The 14812-nt window shown below is 41.5% G+C and overlaps 1 protein-coding gene across 1 annotated transcript in view; it reads right to left on the reverse strand.

Moving 5' to 3' along the window:
• Nucleotides 1–694: 694 nt before the first annotated feature.
• The window catches only part of DYNC2H1 (dynein cytoplasmic 2 heavy chain 1), a 318727-nt gene continuing 304609 nt past the window's right edge, over nucleotides 695–14812 (reverse strand). Inside the window, exon 89 of the mRNA XM_028105952.2 lies at nucleotides 695–2747. Coding sequence (XP_027961753.2) covers nucleotides 2589–2747 — 159 coding nt within the window. The 3' untranslated portion in view covers nucleotides 695–2588. The remainder of the gene's footprint in view (nucleotides 2748–14812) is intronic.

Here is a 14812-nt window from a genome sequence, read left to right on the forward strand (position 1 = left end):
AATGGTGTTAGGCATGTGTCCGGAACAGGGGTTCCCACTCTTCAGGGGACCGTGTGACACGACGTACGTCCGTGTGTGTGAGACCCTGCATGGGGTTCGTTGTAAGAGAAGGAAGTAGACAAAGTTCCTGCTTTCACGACTTTCTGGAGGCAGGAGGGCAGATGGAGGGAGGCGGCTCAGTGCACGCTGAGGTCACGAAGGAAAGCGTGTCCGCCCCACCTCAGGCTCTCTGCCTAAGGTCCATTGCAGAGCTGACTTTTCGAAGAAAATACGTAACGTCACAAGTATTTTGACGGGCACCGTTGATTCGTTTTACCTCCTCGCCAGAAACTCCGCTGCAGCAAACACACGTTTGAGGAACAGACCCGCACACCTGCTCTCAGCCTCCTCGCTCCGGGCTGAACTGCGGGGGGACTGGGCTCGGCGGCTCCGTCCCTAGGGCCTTCCCTCCCGTAGACCTCACAGGCTGAGCGGCGCTGCGAGCGGGCTCACTGTTCTCCTCCATGACTCGGACGTCATAGGCCTGTCGCATGTCTGTCACGTGCAGTCGCTCTCACTGCTCGCACACGCTCAGCATATGTCTGTCGGTTTGGAACAAAGGCCGCAGAAGACAGCTGTGTGATTAAGCTCTGGCGTGTCTTGTGAAAATAAAATGGACCTTTAACACTAGAAACACAGTCACACATACACCAGATAATGTAAAACTGGGAAATATTGTAATCATGTGATTCCCAGCTTAATTTTTATTTCTAACTAGTGAATGTAAAACATTAATCGAGTTTGCTCTAGGTCATGGTGTCAGTACATTATTGTTCAAATCACACTTTACAACACGCACAACGGTCCCCACTTCACAGACACAAAACCAAAGCTCAAGGGCTCAGGGGTCTGGTCAAGGTGAGGGGGGAGGGGGTCCGAACCCCCAGAGGCCAGGACTCCGGACACTGTGCCGTCCCACACAAACCTGCAAGTTGGCTGCAGTCACAGACTCCGTCCCTCCCCTCTCCTCTCGTCATCCTCGATCTCAGGTTGGGAATTAGGTACCTCTGTGATTGTAGCTTCTGCCCAGGCATAATGCCATTTTTTCTTTGATCTAAAATAATCTAATCAAATGCAAATTATCAATGAAGTCTTTGTTGAGTTTATAAAAAGTTGAGTATGTAACCTCAATAATCACACACCCTGCAAATAGACTTAGAAAGCCTGCAAGTGAAGGCGCTCTGAAGGGAATTCCCTCAATGTGGAATTCTAACTCATTTTTAGGTTCACATTTTTATCTCTAAATGATTCTCATTTCTAAAAGCCAGCGTTGTTTGAACTAGGACAGCAGTACATCCTCCTGTAGACGTGCCGAGTCACTCCTGTATAACGAAGCCCAGACTTAACGCATCCAGCGTATCCATGCTCCACAGAGTCCCGCCTTCTCTGTGTTTGTCTCTGTCCTTTGTGGCTCTGCAAACACAGGGCCCAAGACAGCAGAGGAGATGACGAGGAGGGGAGGGAGAATGACCACTGGCCGTGCCCTGTGAAGGATTCCGGAAGCTACCATATCCTGTCTGTATTCACAGTGTTTTGACCAGAAGCAGGTCACACAGCTCACCTGCTGAGGCCGCAGCCCCTGCCTGCTCTGGAGCTCCGAATTTCCAGGCCTGGGCTTGCCTGGAACTGCAGAAACTCAGGAAAGTTCTCAGTAAACTTAGACGTTGTCCAACGAGGTATGACCCCGAGGCTTTGGGAGCCCCGCCCCCTCGCACGCTCGTCCTGTCGGGCGCTATCAGATGGGCTTGTCTCACTTTCTTCTATGGTAGGTTAATCTTTATGTTGAACTTCACCCTTTAAACCAGTGGGGTGGTTTGGTTTGTTTTTGGTCTCCTGATTGGACCCATACAAATGGTAATATGACAAGTAGTTAAGATTTCTGAACCCAATTCCAATTGCTCACAAACTCTAAAATTACAACATATATTTAAAGCTTCCAGCCATTGTAGAATTTTACTGTTTCATAGAAACAGATGGTAAAAAGTCATCTACGTGAGAAATGATAACCTCTCATTGTCTAATTACTCCATTTGTAAAATTCTTACCCTGGTTTGTGCTGTTATTCCCCATTTCTTTTGGATTACTTTGAGATGGTATATAATTTTTAACTAAAACAGAATATATTTTTGTTTAAAAAGAGAACACCTATCTAAACCCACACGAGTGGAAAAAAGTGGTCTTATATTTTAATACAAAATTATGATACCAAAAAGTAGCCAAATTAGATTCCTTAAAATACACTATTTTCAACCTCTTACATACAACATTAATTTTTTGAGCCACTGGAAACATGAACTGCCTCACAAAAATATTTAATGTTCTCAAGGGAATACAGCATTTTAACATGAACCTATGAATTGTTACTTTAAAAGTAGCATGCACTGTCATGACCCATTAAAATAAAAACCCAGTGAGATCAATAACACAAGGTGGGTAACAATGTGATAATTTTTTGAACTAACAGTTTAAATGTAGACTGACCACCTATTGATTTTAAGTTGAAGTAGCAAATGTTTCTTTTTGCTAAGACAGCTTTTATTATCGTTAGACTACTGATATTTTAGAAACAGAGCCGCTCCACACTGAATCCACTGGTCTTGGTTGCCCCCACACGGGACGTCCATGTTGGCTACCACGCGGTCCCTCTCGGAGCTCGTGTACACAGGCAAAGATACGCACTCATCAGGGGAATACGGACCATATGCACCCTGTAGAGAAAGCATTTTGTGTTAAAATACGGTAACATACTACCTTAAAGCAGATCGGCAGAGAACCAAAGACAAACAAAACTCTCCCCAATAGTAAGATTGAATATTTTATTCTGAAATGGTTTAAAGGAGGACTAGCAGAGTAAATCCCACGGTCCAGCTGCAACGGGACCCACTCCCAGCCAGCTGGGCTTCATTCACCATCCCCGAGCCTCAAACCGGGAGCATTTGGAAGAAAATCCGACACATCCTAACATTTCATCTATAAATGTTTCCTTTAAAATATAAAAATACAATTTTTGCTCTTGTATTTGCTACTACTGCAAATCAGTATTAACAATGATCCCCTTTTTAGGCACTGAAAAGTGTATTCTGGAGAAAAAAACAATCTCTGAGATACTTGGCTTAAAATGCATGTTTATTAAGTACCAACCTGAACAAGGTTATACACTTTCATGCCCGTCTTCATATTTAAAAGGTAAGACTGACGCTTTTGTTAATACTCTCAATTCACCACTTCATCAAAACTAGCTCCCAGGGGCGCCTGAGGGGCTCAGTCGCTGAGGGTCCTGGGACCGAGTCCCGCATCGGGCTCCCTGCTCAGCAGGGAGTCTGCTTCTCCCTCTGCCTTCCACCCCGACTCATGTTCTCTCTCTCACCTGCTGTTTCTCAAATAAATAAAATCTTAAAAAAAAAAAAAAAAAACAACAAACTAGCTCCTTGATGCAGGACCGTGTCTGCATTTCTCCAGGCACAAGGGAGGAGGTGGCACTGGCTCTTTACCTTTCTGATTTTTCTTTCCCCTTTTCAGCTTCAGCAAGTCTAAGCACAGGAATTTCATGTTAGCTCTGGAAGAAAACCCACCAGAGCTTAATACTAAGAATCCAGAACCAGAGAAAGCAGAAAAGAACGTCTAACAAATGAGGTAAGAGGTTGCAGTGCTTTGCTTCTAAATCCTTAACAGACCTCTCTGTTTCTGGGGTCGTGGGTGATATTATAATTGGGTCATCCCATCAAACAGTAACAAACATAAATTATGTTTGTTAGAAATTTACCTACCATTTCACTTAATTAGGCAATTTTGAAGATTAATTTTAATGCTATGCAGAAATGAGACATAAGTTTCTACTTCTCCAACTCAAACTATCCCTGTTCAGGAAGGGGGTTTTACAGTTTCCATAAGCAGTTTGTCGTTACATAGGATCTTCCATAGTAGTTGTTCTATGTTTCTAAAACATTTTTTTCCAAATTTAACAATTTTTATTCAGTAGAGTTGACATTTCAGATGCACAATATAGTGATTTGACAATCTTACGTATTACTCAATGTCCACGGTAAGTGTAGGCCCTATCTGTCACCACACACTATCAATTATTAAATACTTTTGATAATATTCCCTATGCTGTACTTTCATCTCCATGACTTCCTTCCTTTATAACTGGAATTTTGTGCCTCTTAATCCCCATTTATCTATTTCACCCATTTCCGTGTGTGTGTGTGTGTGTGTGTGTGTGTGTGTGTGTGTTTTAAGATTTTATTTATTTGACAGAGAAAGATAGAGCAGGAACACAAGCAGGGGGAGTGGGAGAAGGAGAAGCAGGCTTCCCGTGGAGCAGGGAGCTTGATGTGGGGCTCGATCCCAGGACCTTGAGATCATGACCTGAGCCGAAGGCAGACGCTTAACGACTGAGCCACCCAGGCGCCCCTTTCGTGTGTTTCTTTGTCTGTTTTTTAAATTCCACATATAAGTGAAATCATCTAGGATCTTTCTCTGCCAGACTTACTTCATTTAACCTAAGACACTTAAGGTCCACCCATGTTATTGTAAATGCAAGATCTCATCCTTTCTTACATCTGTATGATATTCCTGTGTGTGTGTGTGCGTACGCACGTGTACCTCATCTTTTTTATTCACTCATCTATCAACAGACACAAGTTGCTTACGTATCTTGGCTATTGTAAGTAACGTTGCAATAAACCTATCTTTTCTAATTACTGTTTTCATTTTCTTTGGGTAAATACCCAGTAGTGGAATTACTGGATCATATGGTATTTCTACTTTTAACTTTTTGAGGACCCTCCATACTGTTTTCCACAGTGGCTGCACCAGTTTACGTTCCCACCAACGGTGCACGAAGGTTCCTCTTTCTCCACATCCTCACGAATACTTGCTATCTCTTGTCTTTTTGATTCCAGCCTTTCTGACAGGTGTGAGGTCATATCCCATTATGCTTTTGATTTGTATTTCCCCAATTCGTAATGTTGAGCATCTTTCCATGCGTCTGTTGGCCATCTGTGTGTCTTCTTTGAAGAAATTTCTATTCACATCCTCTGCCCAATATTTAGTTCTACGGAAGAATATTAGGGGTATTTTGATAAAGAATTGTATTGACTCTGCATTGTTTTGGGTACTATGGACATCGTAACAATATCCATGCTTTCAATCCAGAAGCATGGTATATTTTTACGTTTGTCTGTGTTTTTAGTTTCCTTCATCAGTGCTTTATAGTTTTTGGATTACCAGTCTTTCACCTCCTTTGGGTAAATTTCTTCCTAGGTATTTTATACATTTTGGTGCAGTTGTAAATGGGACTGTTTTCTTCTCTGCTACTTAGTTGTTACTGCATAGAAACGCAACAATTTCCTGTATATTATTTTGTATCCTGCAACTTTACCGAATCCATTTATTACTTCTAGTAGTTTTTTGGTGGAGTTTCAGGATTTTGTACATATAGTATCATGTCATCTACCAATAGTCAGAGTTTCACTTCTTTACCAATTTTGGATGCCTTTTATTTCTTGTCTGATTGCTGTGGCTAGGACTTTCCACACTGCATAAAAATGGCACTTTTAGGTTCTACTTCTAGGACCTACTTCTAGGTCCAATTTTTTGGCATATCACTTTTTGTAACGGTGCCTTACAATCCTTTGTATTTTTGTGGTGTTGGTTGTTACTTCTGTTTCCTTCCTGATTTGAGGTTTGTTTGTTTTTTCCTTGATAAGTATGGCTAAATAATTTTATCTTTTCAAGGAACCAGCTCTGGGTTTCTTTGATCTTTTCTACTGTTTCACTTTTTCAAGTACGTATTTCATTTATTTCTGCTCTCATCTTTTGTTCTTTCCTTCCTTCTACTAATTTTGGGCTTTTTCTAGTTCCTTTAGATGTAGGGTTAGGTTATTTGAAATTTTCTTTCTTCTTGAAAGGCAGGCCTGTATCTCGAATAACCTCCCTCTGAGAACTGCTTTTGCTGCATGCCGAAGATTCTGGGATATCGTTTTCATTTTCTTACGTCTCTGGGTATTCTTTGATTCCTCTTTGGTTCTTTGTAAACCCACCAGTTGTTTAGTAGCATGCTATTCAGCCTCCACGTGCTTGTTTTACCCAGTTTTTTTTACTTGTAATTGATTTCTAGTTTCATAGCCTTGTGGTCAGAAAAGATGTTTGGCATGATTTCACTGTTTAGTTTGTTGCAACTTGTTTTATGGCCTAACATGTGATCCATCTTGGAGAATGTTCCATGGGCATTTGGAAATAAATGTTTTTGAATGCAGCATCCTGTGTCCCTTTGCTAAGTCCTGGGACTTGCTAAGGAGGCTGGCTGGCCGGGGCCCCAAGCCCCACTCCTGTCCACGCCAGCAAGGCAGAGGAGCTCACCAGCCCTTCTGACCCAAGACCTCAGACAGCGCTCCTGCAACTCTTCTGGGGCTATTTCTTTTCTATCCCAGCCGTTCTTGGTTAAACTCTGGCCTTTTTTTTCCTGTGCCTCAGGGCATGCAGGCTGGTGTGGGCCCTGTGCCTGAAGCAGCCAGGGCGCCCCGATGCTGCGTCATCTGCATCATCAAGACGGAGGAGAAGGTGACCACCCACCAGCCCCCATCCCCAGTTCACGGGAGTCCCACAGGCCCCCCACCGCTGGGCAGACACACGAGGCCCAGATCCTTGAAACTGTAGCTGCCCTTGTAAACCACAGCTTTTGTTTCTGTGAGCCAGAGTGGATGAATATGCGCAGAGTCCCTCAGGACTGACCCTCTGGTTGCAGATGGCAGTAGCGGGATGAGGCTTTGTGTCTCCTGTTCTCTCCGTGGTTCCTCTGTCCTCTGTCCATACAGAGGCTGTTCAGTTGGTCCTGTTCTTCAGGAAGAGCTGCTCTGTGCATAGACTCCGTGTGTCTGTGGAGGAGGGGAGTTCAGGGTCTTCCATGTTGCCATCTTGGATCCTCTCCCAACAGTAATTCCTGAGTGTTAAATACCTATTTTTAAGTTTTTGTTGTTGTTAGAACCATAATTCAAATAAAGTCCACACAAGGCATTTTGCTGGTATGTCTCTGAATTTTCCTAAATTTATAGGTTTTTCCTCCTGTTTCCCTTGCAGTTTGTTTGCTGAAGAAACCATACCCAAGAGCTTCCTCCATTCTGGCTCTGGTTGGATCCATTCCCATGGCACCCTATTTTTCTGCTTCCTGTGAACTGGATCTGGAGGTAAGTTTAGATTCAGATTGAATTTTTGGCAAAAACCCTGCATAGGTGGTACTGTATGCTTTCATCAATAGGCACATGATATTTGGTTGTCTTTTTACACATTAGAAGCCACGAGATTATCATCACATTCATGATCACAGAACGGCAAGCTAATGCCAGGCAGAGACAGATCTACAGCAAGAAACTTCCATTACCAGTCTTTAGATCGTCATGAGCTACCATTCATTTAGAAAAGGCTCAATAAATGCTAACAACTTCCCTTTATTTATGTGCTTTCAAAATAAATTTGATCCCTAGCATATGGTAAAGGTGACTAATGACCTCCCCTCTCTTTGTTAAAACATTCTTGGTGTGCTTCAGTCAAACATAGTTATTATCTTACTGCTACTCAAACTGTCCATCTTTGCTCAAGGGGAACTCTTAAATTGGCTTTTGAGTATTTTTTTTGTTTGTTTTTGTTTTTTTGTTATGTCTCAAGTCATCTTAAGTAGCTTTCTTGCCTTCTAGTATGCCTAAGTCTTATAAGCTCATCTTGTACATTTCCTGTCTCAATAATCAAATTAGTTATTCTGGGGATCTGTGATTCCTTTAACGAGAAATGGTATCAGGGATTGTAAACTGGGTGCGAGGAATGATCTATCATTCTCCCTCTAGGATTAGTCTGTGCCTGGAGCTTAGAATTATGTATTTTCTAAAGAAAAATATCACAAGTTCATAGTATTTCCAATTCACATTTTGAATTAATGTGTATATTGAACTTACATCATTTTATTCAACTAATGGATTACTTCTTCGAGTTGAAATGAGACTTAGAGGAGAAGTTAGACTCGTTCTAGGATTTTACAAACGGAGAATCAGAAGCCCGGAGAGGATTCAGCACGGTAATCGGGTTAGCAAGTGGTGGAGCAGCCGGACAGTCCAGCTGGAGAAAGGACTTGGCGTATACGAGTATGGGTACCAAAGACTGTGTCCCACAGTTACTGTCAGGACAGAAGACAAACGCATTTAAGGAAATGAATCACGTTCCGGCTCTGAGCTCCTGACCCTAAGTACATGACTCTCGGAGCATCAGTTCCTCTTTATAAAAGGGAGAAAAACAGACTTGCCACCTGATAGGATGCTGAAAGGATTCGATGATGCATCAAAGAACTCAAATATAAAGTATTTATCCACGTATCTCTAATTTGGGGGCAGCATACTATACCTTTTTTTTAAACTCCCTATGAACTCTCATATCAACTAGGAAAAAAAAATCACAGTTTTTAGCATCTAATACATGTTGCAGATGGTGCTGGGACAGACAGAAATAAAAATACTTTTTCCTTCATGGAAAAAATACAACAAACGTATTTTTAAGTCTAAGAGGACATTATATGAAATTCTGATTATTTTTTCCAATCTCCCCTCACCCCTTTAAGTACACATGAAAATACCTCTCCTGGTACTTGATCTCGATCAGTTAAGTCCCTCTGAAAGCTCATGCATTCCTAACATGCCTAAATCATATAACAAAACTCATTCTTTATATAGAATCATTGCCCAAATAGATAAAAAGAACATCTGCCTTGAATCTAAGTTTTCTCTCTTTGTACTAGTGATTCTGCCAGTTATTCATCCATTTAACAGTATTTTATATGCTAATGTGCTCAGAATTATAAAGGCCAAGCATTTTAGTATATTCCCAAATAAAGAGCATACTAATCTTTGAAGCTGAAAATTTAGCTTACGAAACAATGTATTCATATCAAATACACAGACTAAGTTTTGGGGGACTGAGCATTTTAGAAAATCAAAATAAATACTCCTCTGGGATATGTTAACCTAACGAGGATTAATAAAGAGAATGAGTCCTCACTTGGACCTCAGACAAAATACAGGATTTGGAGTAAAGAGAACTCTGATGCGTTACCTGTCAGTACCTAATCCCTTCCCTCTTCTCCAATTCTGCTTAAATGGCAGAGCCTGAGGTTCCAGAAATTTCTGTAATTGTCATAATTCCTCAGCCATTCCTGACGTTAATAACCTAGTGCAGGCCATTTACCTCTAAATTCTTCAGCAGAGAGCAGACATTACATAATACTTGGGCTGAAATGATCTAAATCTCTGAATTCCTGTTTACAGTCCCAGGCAAGGTCTTAAATTATCTCTCTCCGCCACCTGATACTAGTTTGCTGGCCGTAACTTCTACGCCAGACATGAAAATGGAAACACTGTACTGAAATGTGTTACAATGTTATTCCTTTCTACACAGAAGATCTGCTCTGTGTCTCTTCACTGTGATGCCAAGCAATTTTCTCTTTAAATCAGGACTTAGCGGTAATGCAAAATTGGTATTTCACATAATTCACTATCAACTTACTAAGTGTTTGCATATATTTCCAAATCCTTCCAGTCCTGCTTGTTTTTTGTTGTTAAGTAGGGGGACAAATGTTGCTACCAAAACCTCCAGTGTTTTAATGGCAAAGCAGCACTGTTGCTTCTGGTACTGTGCTAAACTCTTTATTTTTTGTTGTTTACATTTTATTTTTTATTCAAGTTATTTAGTACAGTGTTATTTTAGTTTCAGGTGTACAATAATATACTGATTCAACACTTCTACAGGCTACTCAATGCTCATCAAGGGAAGTGTTCCCTTAAATCCCCTTCCCCCGTTTCCCCCATGCCCACAGTCTTGTCTTAAAATTTTGCTGGTCATTTCTCAAAATCTCTTAAATGGTCAACGTTATAACCTGAAAAGAAGTGAAATGGACTTGCTCTTAGATCACCAAAAAGAGATGGTCAAAGTAGCAGAGCTAAGTACTTTGGCATTTTCACTATGAGCACAGTACCTTGTACACATAGAAGCTCCATGAACCTGCTCAGCTCAATTACATTCTTAGGACACAACTCTTTCTTTAGTATGTTTCTCTTAACAGACAAAGCTGAAGACCCTGCTGGGCTGAAATATTTGCATGAAACTAAAATTTTACTAGTAACTATTCATAAACACACTAGGTGTGATTAATAAATACACAGATGAATGTGAACAAGGAGACAGTGTAGGAAGCCTGACAATAATGTTACAGGCCATGTAAACAAAGTAGTCTGACATGATTAAGACTTAATTATTAAAAACCTGTATACTGTGATTAATTTGAAGTGGTTAATGTGTTCATATATCCAACTTTATTAAAATAGGAGCTGGTCCATTAGCTCAGCTCAATAATGAGGCCAACGTGTGAAATTTCATGCTCCTGGCCAGGCCAGGGAAAGGAGCTTTACAAGCACAGGGTGCAGGGTGCCACAGACAGCAAGCAGCGTGCGAACACTTGGAAGAAGACAGTACACTTTACAAGATTAACAGGCAACAAACCAAAGAAAATAACAAAATGACCTAGGTTGACTACGTCTTAAGTATCTGGCTAATATGTTTTATTAGATTTTTTTTTTTCTTAAAGATTTTATTTTTAAGTAATCTGCACACCCAACGTGGGGCTTGAACCCACAACCCTGAGATCAAGAGCTGCTTGCTCCACCAACTGAACCAGCCGGGTGGCCTGTTTTATTATTTTTCTCATTAGCTTACGCATAAAGTCCAACTAACTTATTCCAACACATAGGGTTTTTGTTTTTTCAGAAAAGGAGATATTAGGAAATCATTAGAGCTTTAATGCACATAAAAGTGATGCAATTTAGCAATGTAACTCTAGAGAAATTAAATTTCTTAAAACAGGAAACAAGTTGCCAGCAATGAGTATTTTGAAAGATGCTGTTCAGTCAAGAATGCCTGACTGCCCTGTAAACTGTATTTTGAAAAATACTTTGCTCATAATTTTCAAGAACATAATGCTAACAAACTGCTTTCATAGTAAGTGCCTAAGGGAGAAAAAAGCCACATAGAAAATATATTAAGTTATTATTTTTAAACCAGAGTGCATACAAGGCAGAGTTTTGAGCATATGTTCTGATACCCATGGTGATAATATTTTCATATAAAAGTAGCATAGAGACTGTTTTTGTGAGTGGCTTGTGGAATCACTTTTTAGTCCTGTTTTCCCTAGGAGTAGAATTGATTCTGAAGGTGAATTGTCCCTTTTGGTGCCTGTTGGGGGGTCCAGGCCTGGGGGTCCTGGAAGGGGACAAACTTAGGTAGCAGTCTTTACTGGAAAGACGGAAGGCACAAAAGCCAAGTGACTTCCTGTGGAACGTCAGAACAGGGCCCCATCTCAGACTGATCTACCTCGTCAAGCAATATTTCCCAAACTGTTACATAAAACGCTAGATCTAAGTGAAGGGTGGGGCGTAGGTGCATGAAAACTTGTGTGTGAGGTTCTCTGTGGGACTACTCAGAATCAGTAATATTCTCAAAGAGGTGATGTTCACGGAACAGTTTTTCTCAGAGAACCATTACAGAATAGTGTCGTATAGAACATTTTTGGGAAATGCTTTAGGGAAAGCTAATGCTTTTTGGGGTAAAACTTAATTTGGACCTGTATTATTTCAACCACCACTCTTGAGCTAGAACTGGAACAACTTTAAGAATCTGCATCATGAATGAGTGTATGAATTAAGTAAGAGCATTATCTTAGTGCACATAAATAGCTTCATGTGCATTTTATTTTTAATTCCCTTGAGAATTCCTAATTCCATCTTTAATTGGCAAAGTGCATTGCATTTATAATAGAAGCAATGGTAGAGCCCCTCCCCCAATAAAAGCTGTAGAACTCGTTGCTCATGTCCTTCGACTATTGCCACATATGCAAACGAAGACAAAAAGTCAGCCAGGACCTAAAATGTTCTTTAAAAAATGGACGTGCTGTCTGCTTCATAGCAGTGTTGTGCAAATGACTGGAGTGTTGGGCATGTTTCTGCTAACATGAAGCTATTCAGGGTGATTAGGTGGATAATAATGTGGAAATAATCTGGGAAAAAAACTTTCTTCTGCCTTAAGGGGAATCGTCCCCAAAGTTTTGAAGTGCATTATTTCCTCCAAGGTTATCAAAGGACTGTAGACCTCTGCCATAAAGTAGCTGTAAAAGTAAATGGAAAAAGTATTTTTTTTTTTTACCGGTTTACACAAATTGATGTGATGCTTCCTTTCATTTTATGCTTCCCTCCTAGTAAAATGCATTGAAATGTTAATGTTCTTCCCCCCTCAATTCTGTAAAACATATTAAGAACATCTACAGCTGCCCTAAAAAATTTTTTTCTTCAACAATATAATAATGTTTCACTCAAGCAGAAGCTGGAGAGTTTAAGTTTATACAGAGTTGGCAAACTTTTCTGTGAGGGACCAGGTAATATTTTAGGATTTGTGAGTCAGATGGTCTGCGATGGAGCTCCTCAGCTCTGCTGTTGTCCAAAAGCAGTCCTAGAGCATATCTACAGAAATGGGCAAGGCTGTTCTCCCCCGAAAATTTCATTTATGGACACCGAAACTGAATTCCATGTAGTTTTCACCTATCATGAACGACTACTCCTGTCAGTTTCCAGCTGTGTTACACACGCACAAACCACCCGTAGCCCCACGGGCCGTGGGCTGCGTGCACACAGGCAGAAGGCTGGTTTGTGGTGTTCTCTTGGCTCAGGACTCGTCCGAAGCTTGGATCTGAAGTGAACTGCTGACCAACCGACCATTCTGAGCTTCAAGTTTCTTAGTTGAAAATGGAGATGATGCCTTATTTCAAACTTTTTTGGAAGGCCTAAATAATTTGCATTTTAAACACTTTACACAGCCCCTGACACATGATACAAATTAAGGTTAATGGTTATTGTTGACCATGGTGCTACCACTGTGGGACCCAGAAAAAAATCACTTACTTGACCTGTCGGTTTCTTCAGCAGCAAGACAGAGACCCCTGCTACTCTCCCGACCCTGCAGGACCGGTGTGACCGGCAAGGTGACTGTGCCTTGCTCGCCCTGTGCGGGTCACCGTCCTGTCAGAGCCAGAGTGAGTCCTGAAAACCGCCCTCCTGCTCTAAGTTCTTCGAGGATTCGCACTGACCCAGAGTGGTGGGAACGATGGGGTCTGGGCCTGCCTTCTCTCCTGACACTGTTACCCGGGCTTCAGGTGCACAAGTCTACGCCCTGTGCAGCACTCACGAGTGTAGCCGCCATCTGTCCCCACACGGCGCTCTCACAATGTCACGGACTCCGCTCCTTGTGCTGCGCCTTCTACTCCTGTGACTTACTCATTCCGTCACCTGTCCATTTCCCTACCCCTGCCCCCCAGCAACCCTCCCTTTGCTCTCTGTATTTTTTGGCTCTGTGTCTGGTTTTTGTCTATTTGTGTCTTTTGTTAGATTTCACATCTAAGTGAAACCATATGGCATCTGTCTTTCTCCGACTTAAATTAGCATTATACCCTCTAGGTCCATCCATGTGGTCACAAACGGCAGAGGCTCATCCTTTTTCATGGCTGAGTAATAGACCATTCTACACAGAGACGACATCTGCTCTATTCATGCATCTCTTGCTAGGCACTGGGTTACATGCACATCTTGGCTGCTGTAAACGTCGGGGTGCATGTATATTTTTCAAATTGGTGTTTTCACTTTCTCTGGGTAAATACCTGGTAGTGGAATTACTGGATCCCAGGGCAGTTCTGTACTTTTAATTTCTGAGGAGCATCCACACTGTGTTCATGGCAGTGGCCGCACCGGCTGACAGTCCCCCCAGCAGAGCATGACACTTTCTCTCCACGTCCTCACCGACACTTGCTGTTGCTTGGGTTGTTGATTTTAGCCATTCTGTCAGGCGTGAGGTGATATCTCATTGTGGTTATGATCTGCATTTCCCTGATGAAACGTGATGGATTTCTGTATACTGATTTTGTATCCTGTGACTCTACTGAATTCGTGCATCAGCTCTAGTAGTTTTTCAGCAGAGTCTTTCGGGTTTCCTGTACATAGCATCGTGCCATAACCTGCGGTGAGAGTTCGACTTCCTCTTTACTGATTTGGATGCCTTTTCTTTCCTTCTGTTGTCTGACTGCTGAGGCTGGGACTTCCAGTTCTGTGTTAAATAGTAATGGTGAGAGTGGCCACCCCGGTCTTCTTCCTGACCTTAGAGGGAAAGCTCTTTTTCTCCCTACTGAGGATAATGTTTGCTATGGGTTTTTGATATAAGGCCTTCATTATGTTGAGTTTGTTCCCTCTAAACCTACTTTGTTGAGGGATTTCATCATGAATGGATGTTGTACTTTATCAAATATTTTTTCTCCATCTACTGAAATGATTTTTTTTAATTTTCTCTCATTGATGTATCACACTGATTGATTTGCAAATATTGAACCACCCTTGCAGCCCAAGGAATAAATCCCATTTGATTGTGGTAAATGATTTTTTTAATGTATTGTAGGATTCGGTTTGATAATATTTTGTTAAGGACTTTTGCATCTATAGTCATGAGAGATACTGGCCTGTAGTTCTCTTTTTTATGGTATCTTTGTCTGGTTTTGGTATCTGGGTGATGCTGGCCTCGTAGACTGAATTGGGATGTCTTCCCAGCTCTTCTTTAAATGTTTCATGGAATCCCCTTTGAAGCTGCCTGGTCCTGGACTCTTGTTTGTTGGGAGTTTTCTGATGACTGATTCCATTTTGTTGCT

The sequence above is a fragment of the Eumetopias jubatus genome, unplaced genomic scaffold (assembly GCF_037043125.1).
Source record: "Eumetopias jubatus isolate StellerSeaLion01/CBP00866 unplaced genomic scaffold, mEumJub1_p1.0 scaffold_13, whole genome shotgun sequence".
NCBI lineage: Eukaryota > Metazoa > Chordata > Mammalia > Carnivora > Otariidae > Eumetopias > Eumetopias jubatus.